Below are 12,120 nucleotides of genomic sequence, written 5' to 3' on the forward strand. Positions count from 1 at the left end.
TTTCCCATGGTTTACAGCTTCTGGAGTAATCAGAGCAATAACAACATATGTTATTATTGAGCCCCTACTAGGGGCCATTCACCGTCCAAAGCATCTTAAATACACTAATTCATTTCATCCTCACAGCTCTCTCCTAGGAGGAAGCAATCCACATTTTTACATGAGGAAATTGAGATAGAGAAGGGTGAAGTCACTTAACAATGGTCACATCATAGAAGCTGGAGGAACCAGGCTGCAAACCCAGGCTTGTCTGTATTTTAAAATAGTGCTTTAGCCATGCAGGTTCTTAGACTTCAGAAAGCATCAGGATCACCTGGCAGGCTTTTGAAAACACAAGGTTCTGATTCAGTAAGTCTGGGCTGGAGCCCAAGAATCTGCCTTTCTAACAAGTTCCCAGGGGATGCTGAAGCTGGTCCAGGGACCCTAACTTTGCGAATCACTGGATTAGAGCATTGAACCCTAGGCTGCAGGTTCACACCTCCTGGGAAAGGTGTATTACTACCAACATCTAGTCCCCTCATCCCAGATTCCGAATTTTTAAAATAACAGCTTTATTGAAATATAATTCACATAACATAAAGTTCACCCTTTTAGATTTTATGTTTCAGTGGTTTTCAGTATAATGCATGAAGTTAAAAATTCATCAGAAAAACATTTTCATCACCCCGAAAGGAAGCCCCCTGTACCCACTGGCAGTCCCTTCCTTCTTCCACTCCTTATCTCCTCTACTCTTTAGCATCATGTTTTCAAGTTTCATCCATGTTGTAGCAGGAGTCAGTAGGTACTTCTTTCCTTTTATGGCTGAATAATAGTCCATTGTATGGATATACCACTTTCCTTTATCCTTTTATCAGTTGATGGGCATTTGGTTTAGCTATTATGAAGAATGCTGCTATGAACACTCGTGTACACAGTTTTGTGAGGACCCAGATTCTAGTTTAATTGGGTCAGGGGTAGGGTCCACGTTGGTATTGTTTAAAAGCTCCCCCAGCTGATTCTAACAGGCAGTCAGGCTGAGAACCTCTGGTTTAGAACCTTATTACTCAAATGTCCATGGGCCTGCAGCTCAGCATCACTGGGGAGCTTATTAGAAATATGGACTCTTGGGCCCCACTCAGACCTACTGAACCAGAATCCACATTCTAATAGCATCTCCGGGTAATTCACGTGCTCACTAAAGTGTGAGAGGTGTCCGTTTAGGGAGATACTCTGGGTCCTTGGCAACCAAGTATAATACTGTTCCTCTGACAAAATGTACACTAACTCCAGATAAGGAATTTATTACGGACTGCCTTTATGTCCTGCACACAATTCCATACAAAGTTGGGAACAGAGAGTTTCATCTGAGCCTCCACTGTGTCCTCAGTGCCTAGCGCTGACATGGCATAAAGCTAGTGTGAGATAAAGATTCATCAAATGGAAGCACCAGGGAGCCACTGAACCGTTCAGAGAATCCAGTGTGCTTTCAGGGAATCAGCGCCCAGAAATGGCATGTTCCAGTGCTCATTTTAGGTGGTAGCACCTAAAAACACACGGCACAGAGGAAGCTCTGAGATGGTGACTATCTAAGTCTGTGTTGGGGATCCTCTGGGGGTTGGAGCAGGAGGGAGAATCAGAGTTTCTGCTTCTGGGCTCCGTTCCCAGGCAGCAAATCTCAGAGTCAGGGCTTTCAAACCTGATCAGTGGCCCCGGGCCAGCTGACAACTAGCACCATAGTCATATGTTAAAAGCACACTAGGGAATTCTTGGCCACTGGGCCTCCCTGTTGTCATGGCAAGTGAAGTGCAAAGGAGGGGGCAAACCACCCCCAACCCAGGAAACAAGATCAGGGCCCTTGCTCTGCCAGCCGAAACCATGAAGGCGCGGTGCCGGTCAGCTGGAAGCAGGGCCAACACCACTGCCTGGGAAAGGGACGGAGCAGGAGAGGAAGCAGGAGCCCACTCCTGAGCTTCACAGGATCAGAGCCCTTCAGAAGTGACCGGGCTCAGCAACCAACTGGCACTCAGAAGACTTTCACTGTTACTGGAGGGGGTAGTTGTCAGAGTCATAGCAGCAGCTACCACTTATGGATGGTCCGTGTGCCCGGCGGAACTAAACACTGCAGGGCAGGGATTGCCCATCACATTTTACAGATGAAAAATAAATATGAGGCTCGAAGTGTGCAGTGTTTTGTTCCAGGCCACACGGCTAGTAAGCGACAGTCAAGATTCAAACCCAAGCCTCTTGGCTTCTAAAGCCCATGGTCCTTAACGCTAGGCCACAGTGATGCAAGCAAACCATGCCTGAGCCCCAGTTCCCTCCATTCTACATATGAGAAGGCTGAGGTCGGCCACTGGTCCAAGGTCACACAGCTGGGTCAGGACGAGCTATCTCTCTCCTCTTTCCTAAGGAACAGGGATGGTTATAGGACAGTGGAGGAACACAAGGTTTGGGCAAAACTCAGATCAGTACAAATATTAGTGATTAGAAGTCCTAATGGGAGAGATGGGGTAGCCTGTCCCAACCAAAGCAGAGGTGTGGATGCAAGGACTCGGCCAACTCTATAGGGTGCCACCTGTGCTCACAGCTACACTCCCCGGGTTCTGAAGCATCTACAGATGATTGCAAGTGGCTTCTTTGATACGCCTAGTTGGCCCATTCAATGACAGAATTATCAGACCACTTTGTTAGCTGCCAGATAATGAGTGTATCCCAAAATGCCCAAAACGGATTCCTTCGATTGTGGGTTTTTTTCCCTTCTTCCCCCTCTTTTCAATTCTGTTTTTACCTTTATTTGACTCCATATACCAACTGACTTGCTCACACGTGATAAAACAATATGTGTGCAAAAAAAAACAACTACTCAATGTCCTAAGTAATTAGATAGTGGCGATGGATGCATAACTTTGTGAATTATACTAAAAACCACTGAATGCATACTTTAAAGGGTTAATTTTATGGTATATGAGCATTATCTAAATTTTTTTATTTTTTATTTATTTTTATTTTTTGGCTGTACGTGGGCCTCTCACTGTTGTGGCCTCTCCCGTTGCGGAGCACAGGCTCCGGACGCACAGGCTCAGCGGCCATGGCTCAAGGGCCCAGCCGCTCCGCGGCACGTGGGATCTTCCCGGACCGGGGCACGAACCCGTGTCCCCTGCATCGGCAGGCGGACTCTCAACCACTTCCCACCAGGGAAGCCCTATCTAAATTTTTAAAATGATTAAAAACAAAAACAAAAAAAATGTGCAGGCTCCAAGTAAAGACTAAGAGCACCAGACTTCCTGCCTTTCCTTTTCTACACTCTCATGTGGATGGAGAGGTCTAGACATGCTGATTTTTCAGAGGCCATCAGGTGTTCTTTGTGTACCAGTTCTCAAACACTGCAGGGGACTCACAGATGCCTTGAGGTCTCATTGATACGTATCATCCTTCCAAGAAGCACAGCATTTTGGGAATCATCTCATGCTCCTGACAGGATCTGCCCAGGATGTAGGGGTCTCCTGGGACACCAGACTCTCATTCTAAACCTGGGAAAGTCCCAGGCAAACTCACACAACTGGTCACCCAACCTCCTGGGGAGCAGTGAGCAATGAGTGAAGGGTCTCCAGTCCCCAGTCCCAGTTCTGGTCCCCACCAACAACACAGCTTCTCTATTTTTATCTTTTTTACATATTAGGCTTTGCCTACACTTTCTGTTTAAGGGAAAGAGTTCTGTGGCTGAAAAGGGGTTTGAAAAACACTGTTCCAGCCTTCATTCTCTTGATGGTCCTTGTCAGCCAAAGCCCAGGACATTCAGAGATTCAGCATTTTCAGGTAAGTCTAATAAGAAAGACAGTATTTCAGCGGGGAGGGAGTCGGGAAATAGAGCAAAAGCCGCCTGGATGAGCTCCAGGGATGAGCGGTGCTGATACTCCAGGCGGGGCTGGCTAGGTTCCTGACTGCATCCATCACCACTGTTCTTCCAGTCAGCAAGTGTCTCAAAGAGGAGAAGCTAGAACTCATGGAAAAATCCTAAACTTTAACCTCTTTTGAAAGCTGAGAGCCTTATGGATGGTTTCTGAAGTCCTGTCCAGCACTGACTTTCTACAATCCTAGACTCTGATGGCATTCCACCCACAAACCTTTGGCTCTCATCTCTATATACTGAGGCCTTCTTACTATGAACATGTGTGACTCCCTGCCCAAGGTTTCTTTTCTAGTGTTGAGAGCACATTCAACCCATGCTCAGAGAGTATTAACTCTGCCCTCGTAAGTGTCTCTAAGCCAAAATGAATGGGGAATTAGTAGATAAACAGCCCAACCTCCTTGCTGGTCAGTGGGAGAACTTTGAGGCCCGTTCTACAGTCTGACAAGAGTTCCCCAGCAGAGCTGAGCCCAGCTGCTCTCAGTAGTGACTGCTCAATAACGTGTCCTAAATTGCTTATTTCTCCCTCCTCCACTCCCCTATTGGTATGTTCAGTAACCACATCCCAAAGAAACTACTGGCACAAAACTCTTCTCAAGGTCTGCTTCTGAGGAGACACGAACCGAAAAAAGATCCCATGACAGGCTGGATGGAAATAGCAATATCAAAAGAAAAAAAAAAAAATCCCACAGCAACTCTATGGGAAACACCCAACGTAAAATAAAGTTCAGGACTTGATCAGGTCAACAGTGGCTGGGAGTCACCCTGAACAATGCACCCCATTTATAATTCACTTAAATATACTGAAAAGGACTATATTAAAAAAAATGAATATGCAGCTGTTTGCAAAACATAAAGGGTTCCAGGGGTGCTTTTAAAACCTATGATTAAATGAATAAAAGCTACTTACTTATAAAAGGCCTGGTTCTCCACCCCACACTTCCAAAGATGTTTGCAGGCAGCTGGTGTTGAAGTATGGAACGCCAACATGGCTTTTTTCTAATAAAAAAATAACAAAACAAGAAAGGGCATGTTAAACACAGTGTATGTTGTTCATGTTTTTCCTTCAAGAAGTTACCTATTTGCATCCTGCCACTTACCAAACAGATCTGAAGTAACGGATGCATTACTGTGTTCTTAGAAGTGTTCCTGAAATGGTACTCCCCCCTCCCTCACCCTTTGCAGATATTACGAACCCATCCAGGCCCTGTTTCTGATAAAGAACAGCTTCACAATCCTTCTCAACACTCCAAGCATTGCCTAACTCTCAATCAGAGTTGGATGAGTTTAAAAACTTATTTGCCATTCTTGAATATCTAGTGCTTAAACCAAAAACTAGGATCAAGAAAATCCAGAAACTTCCAGACCTAGCTCTGAGGCTCAACGTTTCGGTAATGGCCTCCTCCCAAATGATGAAGCCAACTAACATTTTAAGATTCCCTGGCCTTACAGACTCTGTTTATAAAACTCTAACCAGCACTGGCTGATAGCTATCTTTAAGTATTATTCATTTGTTTTATCATTCTGGCAAATTACAGAGGTAGGAGGAAGTTCAATTTTCTATTTCTCAAGTTTATCACCGTCTAATTTTTACACAGGGGTATATGGACAGCATTGCTCACTGAATTTATTCTTAAATGTGCAAAGCCGGTGTTTATTTAACTCCAAACTTCCAGTATCATCACAGACATTAACATCGTGGTCTTCTGGGGGCTACATGACTAAAGGCACAGTTTACACTTGACTCCTTCTCCTGCACATACACACCTGCACACACACACATGCACACACAACAACAGACAGCTAGAAAAACAGTTTCTGACCTCCTTCTGGGTGCCAATCACATAAAACGTCTTCCCTTCAAACTTCAATTTGCAGACATCCGACCTAAGAAAAGAAAATCTCTTTGGGTGAGAAGAAAAAAAGTAGCAGCTAACCAAGGTACCTGGCTATCCCAATGGAATCCGCCTGACTCACAAATGCCAAGCAGACTGCAATGAAACGAGATGTTATCATGGCTGAAGGTCTAATGAGCGGCGAAGAGCCCCCAAGTGAATGATACAGCAATTTTCTTCCCAAGAGAGGCTCCGTGGGCAGCTCAGAATTATTTATTCCATTGTTTTTACCGTGAAGCTGCACCTTTCCTCCAAGGAGCTCTAGGGGTTTCATGAACATTAATGACCAGAACAATGTTAATTGGTCAGCCCATTTTGCAAGATAGGAAGAATGTAGTTATTTCATATTCGGTTAATGAAACAGTATGGATTCACAGTATCTGTAACCTTTCACATCCATCTCCAAGAAACACACACCACAATGCAAAGTTTTCATTTCTGCTCTCCCTGTTGATAAATGAATAATTGTATTAGATACTGAGATGCTCAAAACTGTTAAGGACAACTTGACGAACTGTAGTCAAAAGACTTGAGGCTTCCTCTTAAGGAGCTGCTCAGTTAAAATCTGACTGAAATGTAGACCTAAGGTCAACTCCTTGGTGAGGAGACACGTGTAAAGAGAGGAGGGAATTCTATTTTTACTCCTTTGATCTAATTCCTAGGACAGTGAGGTGTGCCCCTGTGCTTTTCCTGGGGGAAAAGGAATTGTGAGGTCATATTAAGCTGTGGAGAGGATTTGCAAGAGTGACAAAGCTCAATGGATGTCAAAAACAAAACAGAACAAAACTAGGTTTAACGTGGGAAGAAAATTTATTTTAGTAACATGTACATGGCTGCTACAAATATGTGCCTAAGCCGTGGCTGGAAGGGATGGGGATGACATCAGCACCCCACCAGGAACACCAAGAGGTAGAATCCAGAAACTAATGGTCTGGTGACTGTCCATCTCAACTCTTCAGGGTAGCCAAGAAGAAACTAAAGCCCCAAATGGGAGAGACTTGCAATTAATCTGCACGTGAGACATGTCAGGTTCTAACCCAGCTACTCCAAAGTTGACTAGTACCTGAGAATCAAACACCCTTCAGCATCCTCAAGCCTTTTGTAGTCCTAGGAGAGGACGGGGAAGTCCCTGCCCGCATTGCCCATGCTCCCCAAAGTCAGCAGAAATCGCCAGGGAACTTTTTCTGGAATGGACTGAAGTGTGGTTAACATTGGAGCTTCTTTACAGGTACTGAAAATACGGGGAAGAAAACTGGTAACTCCACCATGTTATACATTCATAAAACATCCTTGTTCACAAATCAAATCACTCTCACACACACTATTTTACCGGCTTCTCCCCCATCTCCTTTCTTTCCTATAAAGCAGTCGGATATAACTGATGCCCATTTTATGGATGAGTACATTGAGACACAGAGAGTTAAGTGATTTATTAGAGGCAGAGTTTGAGAATGATAATTGTGGAGGAAGAGAATAAGTGGGCACAGATGGGAACTGAAAGTATGACATGAATAAAGGCAGTGATAGAGTGGGAAGAGAAGATACTTAGATAAATTAGCATTCTTAGAAAGAGAGGGCTGATCATGAAAAAGAGCAGAAGGTGTAGGGAGCAAAGTGGACATGAGCTGACTATGCTAATCTAGTAGAGAAGGGTTGAAGGGAAGGCAGGTGCTAAGAGTGTGCCAAGAAGCGGTGGTGGGGGGACTTGATAAAGAGTGCTGAGAGAAATCCTGAAGCTAACAGAACCATGAAACAGAGGTTCAGGTAAGTGCAAAAGAGCATTCCAAACCCAGGACTGAGGATGGATGCCCACTGGCCCATCAAGAACTGCAGACCCAAGGGCTCAGGCCAAAAGAGTGAGCCCACCACTCAGGGAGACACTGGGTGACAAATCTGTCAGGGACCATCAGGGAGGGAACCAAATCACGCTGAAGCTATGAACCAGACTAAGCCCTTACAATATTCCAATGCACATAAAATGTTCAGCCTTCTTCACTCTACTAAAGCTACTTTGTTCCTTGATTGGACATAGTGGGCACTGCCGGTCCATCCTCCCATGTCCTTCCAGACACAACCCAGACTTTATTCTTCCTCTAGATCAACTGTTCATGCAGATGATGCTCTTCCCAGCCCCAAAAGGATGGAGCTTGATTTGACCAACCTCATCATGGAATTCTTCTTCTTGGAAGGATTAGTTTAAGGGGGCGCATATGACCCTATCCTGCCCAATGAGATACACAGGAAGTCTCCTACAGAGCTTCTGAAAAAGTTACCCTTGTTTTAATAGGAGACACATGCAAGGGGCTGCTCTCCTTCAGGGAGTGTTGCTGTGTGAAGATGTAAGGGCCAGAGTTGCGCACATGGCCATTTTATGAGCACAAGCCTGGGGATAAAACCCACCACCCTGGGATGGCAGAGAAGAGAATGGAGGGGTCCAAGTCTTTCACGGTGTTGTCAGGCAGTTCAGTTAGAGGACCATGGGGCTGCCTGACCCCTGGAACTTTTGCCGTTTGAGATAATCAGTCCTCTCATTTGTAAGCCACTGTGAGCAGACATTCCTGTTCCTTTAAGCAAAAAGCATCGTCACTGATACACTGGATTACAAAGGGGGAGTCTAGAGCGAGGATTCAACAGAAGAGAATGGAAAGAAGTGAGTGGAAGAGAGGGGGTCCTGAGTCATTCAAGGGAACTTGCACATTTATCCTGCCCTGACCTAGCCCGTGGTCACCCCTCTGGCCAGTGTTTCCTCACCAGCAATCCTGGACACCTTTTCTTCAAAGGCAGAGCCCCCCGAGCCCAGGACACCCAAGGTCTAAGACAACTGAGACTGGGTTCCATTTTTAGATGAATAATCTCTTTATAAGAAGTTCCAGGGCAGAGAATTGGATCCTAGGCATTCTACCTGACATTTCCAAGCAAAAAGTCAAAGGCTGGGAAAGAAAAACGACATTAATAAAAAAAAACAAGATTAAACAATTTTTTTCCGAAGAAGTACTCACTACTCACCATTTTATCAAATGGATTCTCTTATTTCCCTGAAATACCACAAAGCCTGCAGCAGTGAATCCTAAAAACGTTGTGGTGCCTGTTGAATCCTGAAAAAAAAAAAAGACATAAAAACATATTTGGATTAAGGAATATAAAATAAAGGCTAAATGATATGCCTATTCATCCTCACGCTGGGTTAATTTCAGGTTAATTACAATGACTGTAGAAATAAACTAAGCTTCTGAGATGGGACTTCCAACCGTAGTACGCCTAACATTTGGGCGAGGGCCAGGAATGTATAGCTTTCCCGTCTGAGGAATGGACCTTCTGCCTCACCAGGAACCTCCTGGGAAAATACAGATTAGTCCCAAACCACCAGTCTACTTCCAAGTGCGTTCAGGTGCTGCCTGAGTTCTCAGATCTGCCCTACAATGTGGGAAGACTGTTCTTGGTTTTCATTAGCCCTGAAACCAAATCCCTGAGCGTCTAATCTAACCTGACTCAATCCCACACAGGATTTCTGGCCATGTAAATATAAAGACATGTCTGGAAATGCCTACTTTGATTCCAGCCTCCACCAGGAAAACTAAGCATTGAGAAGGGAAGGCAAAGGAACAACAACAAAAACCAAGTCAGTCTCCAAGTAATAAATAAAACAGAGGCTCAAATTTGTCGATAAAATCTAATTCACTAAATGGAAGAATCTGATTTATACCATTAGCAGGAAGAGACATCTGGCAAATATTCTAAAATAACTGTGTGGGCAGAGCCAGCAGAGGCACATGCCACTGTAAATAGGGCCCCACTGGTTCTCTGCCCGGGCTGCACCCTCACAGATCCTGATGGCACTGGGCAACAGGCGTTTATGAAGCTTCCCAGGTCCTTCTAATAAGCAGCCTGAGCTACATCTCTAGCACGAGGACGTCACCAAATACTATTAGCCCATCTGGGTAAAAAAATGTTCTAGTATGACTCAAAAACATACCTGTAAGAGCCTGGCTGATATAAACGCTTAGTTTAGCATTCAGGTTAGAGTCTGACTGCTGCATAGTTTAGGATATGGAAAGAACACTGTTTTCATAAAACATTTCCGGAAAACATGCACTTGAGCCTCACTTTGGGAGCTTGTTTAAAAGGCAGATTCCCCAGCTGCACCCCCAGTGATTCTGATTCAGTGGCCCTGGGGTGGGGCCCAGGTGATTCTGACACAGGTGGTCTGGGTTTCCCACTTGAGGAAAATGCTGTCAAGTATTAATTCGAGAAAAAGGAAAAAAGAAAAACAAATACGTACTCCTAATGTGAATTTTAAATCTTTCTTTTTTCCTTCCACTTACCCATTTTGAAAGACTGCATTCTTACTGGCAATGGCCTTTGAAAATAAACCTGTTAGGATCCTATAACTTCTCAGGAGGAAAACCATCCACTTGATGGATGAATGAATTAGCAAGCAATTAGAAGAGGCCAAGAGAGAAAATCTACCACCCAAACATGTGACTGCAGCCCACTGTTGTCCCTTATGATTAGGGGCGATGGGCCAGGCTGTGGAAATATCCTAGAAGGGATCCTCCAGACCTGCATACCAATTAACTCTTTTCTGGGCAAAACAATCATTGTATGTCGACCTGCAGTGAGGGGCATTACCTTGCATGGGTGGGGATCCACCCCATACGTTTCCAAAGTGTGAGCTTTCAGGAGTAAGTTAAATTCAGCAACTGGTGGGCTCTGGCCTCTAAAATCACACAAGAGAAGTTTAGGGAGTTAATATGAAAAATAATAGAAACATGGAGTTCCTTCATTCAATAAAATGTGCTATTCTTAACTAAATAAAGAGAGAAATCCCATAAATAGTAAGACTGGTCATTATTCCTCTCCACGAGGAGCCCTTTGCTAAGAAATCTGAGCCCATGTTCCAGGGCTAACTGTTCCATTATAAACCCACACGTACTGTGAGAACTCCAGTGACCCGGACAGTTAATCAAGGTTATCAAGTTACCAATAAGCAGGGGCCCTCGCAAATTCAATCTTAATATGAACTAAAACTCAGCATCTGTTCTTTCCTACTTACTTTAAAAGATTATCCAGGATAAATGGCATTTCTTTTTGCTCAGGGCAGGAAGTGGGCAAGCCTGTTACCCCATCAACAGCCTAAACAGAGCCATCCGGGTAAGAAGAGCTGTCAACCATTCCATTGGAAAGCCCTGGATTTGGAAAGAAAACCTCAGCCACTTCTAGTCCTAGCTGTGTCCTCCAGGGTGGTAAACAAGGTCTTGGCCCCAGGCAGAAAAAGGGGGCTGCAAATACAGATGGCTATGAAGCCCTTTCAGGGCTAACTTCCAAACCAGGATTGTGCATTTCAAAGACTCTGCTTTGACTAACAATATCTCACACGTATCTTAGAGAATCCGAACCATTCTCCAAGGATAATATGTAACCTGAACAACCAGGAAGAGTTTGCTAACAACAGGAATGCAGTTTTATGTTCACAATGTAAAACTGTATTGCAATATTAACTCTATTTCCACCCAAGTCTCTCCTCAAAGATGGATTCCCTCCCCACCCCCTCAAGACAGCGAAGAGTCCTCATGTCTCTAATGAAAACAGTATCCCATCTTCCTTCTCTGTAAAGCCTTTCAAGATCTTCTCTTTACCCTGAATGTTCACTCTAATATGTCTAAGGAGCATCTTTATTTATTCATCAAGATCAGCACTGTGGGGACGCTTGTAATCCAATAACTCATTTCTGACCATTTCTTTGATTCTTTTCTTCCCTTCCTGGCCTCTTCCTCACCTCAACCACTCTCTCTCTCTTCTCTCCTTTGAGAGACCCAAGCAAATGGATTTTGAAACTCCTAGGTCTATCCTCCATGTCTTTTTAAACTTTGTTTCATTCTCTTAAATCTAAGGCTTTTTGTATTACATTCTGAATTATTTCTTTATTCAAACCTCCAGCTCATTAATTTCTTCTCCAGCTGTGTGCATCCTGCTTTCCATCCCACTGATGAGTTGTTTTAAAATATCAACTAAATATTTCATTTCTAATGTAATGTCTATTCGGCTCTTGAAACAGATGCCTGTTCTTATTTTATGGAATAAACTCTTCTTACTCCTCTGAGGATATCCACTTTGTTTCTTTGAAAGTCCAATCCCTGTTACTCCATTAATGCTGTTTTCGTGGTGACAGCCCTTTGGTTTGCTGAATCAGTGTCTTATTCAATGAATTGATGTTTCCTAAAGTGTTTGGTGACTCATGGTTGGATGCTCATTTTTGTATTTTATGTTATTTGTTTAATACAGTGTCCTCCAGAGCTTGTAGGGAAGGACAAGACAGGCCACATGGGAAGAGTGTGAGTT

General features: G+C 44.1%; 1 protein-coding gene across 2 annotated transcripts in view; it reads right to left on the bottom strand.

Moving 5' to 3' along the window:
• The window catches only part of FRMD3 (FERM domain containing 3), a gene marked incomplete at its 5' end in the record, with an annotated part of 313,706 nt that overhangs the window by 69,193 nt on the left and 232,393 nt on the right, over positions 1-12,120 (bottom strand). For both annotated transcript variants that reach the window (XM_082657370.1, XM_082657369.1), the window contains 4 exons: positions 4,797-4,885; positions 5,710-5,773; positions 8,788-8,876; positions 10,411-10,498. In XM_082657370.1, the coding sequence (XP_082513496.1) occupies positions 4,797-4,885; positions 5,710-5,773; positions 8,788-8,876; positions 10,411-10,498 (330 nt within the window). The remainder of the gene's footprint in view (positions 1-4,796; positions 4,886-5,709; positions 5,774-8,787; positions 8,877-10,410; positions 10,499-12,120) is intronic.

Source organism: Grampus griseus (assembly GCF_964374135.1).
Source record: "Grampus griseus genome assembly, chromosome: 6".
NCBI lineage: Eukaryota > Metazoa > Chordata > Mammalia > Artiodactyla > Delphinidae > Grampus > Grampus griseus.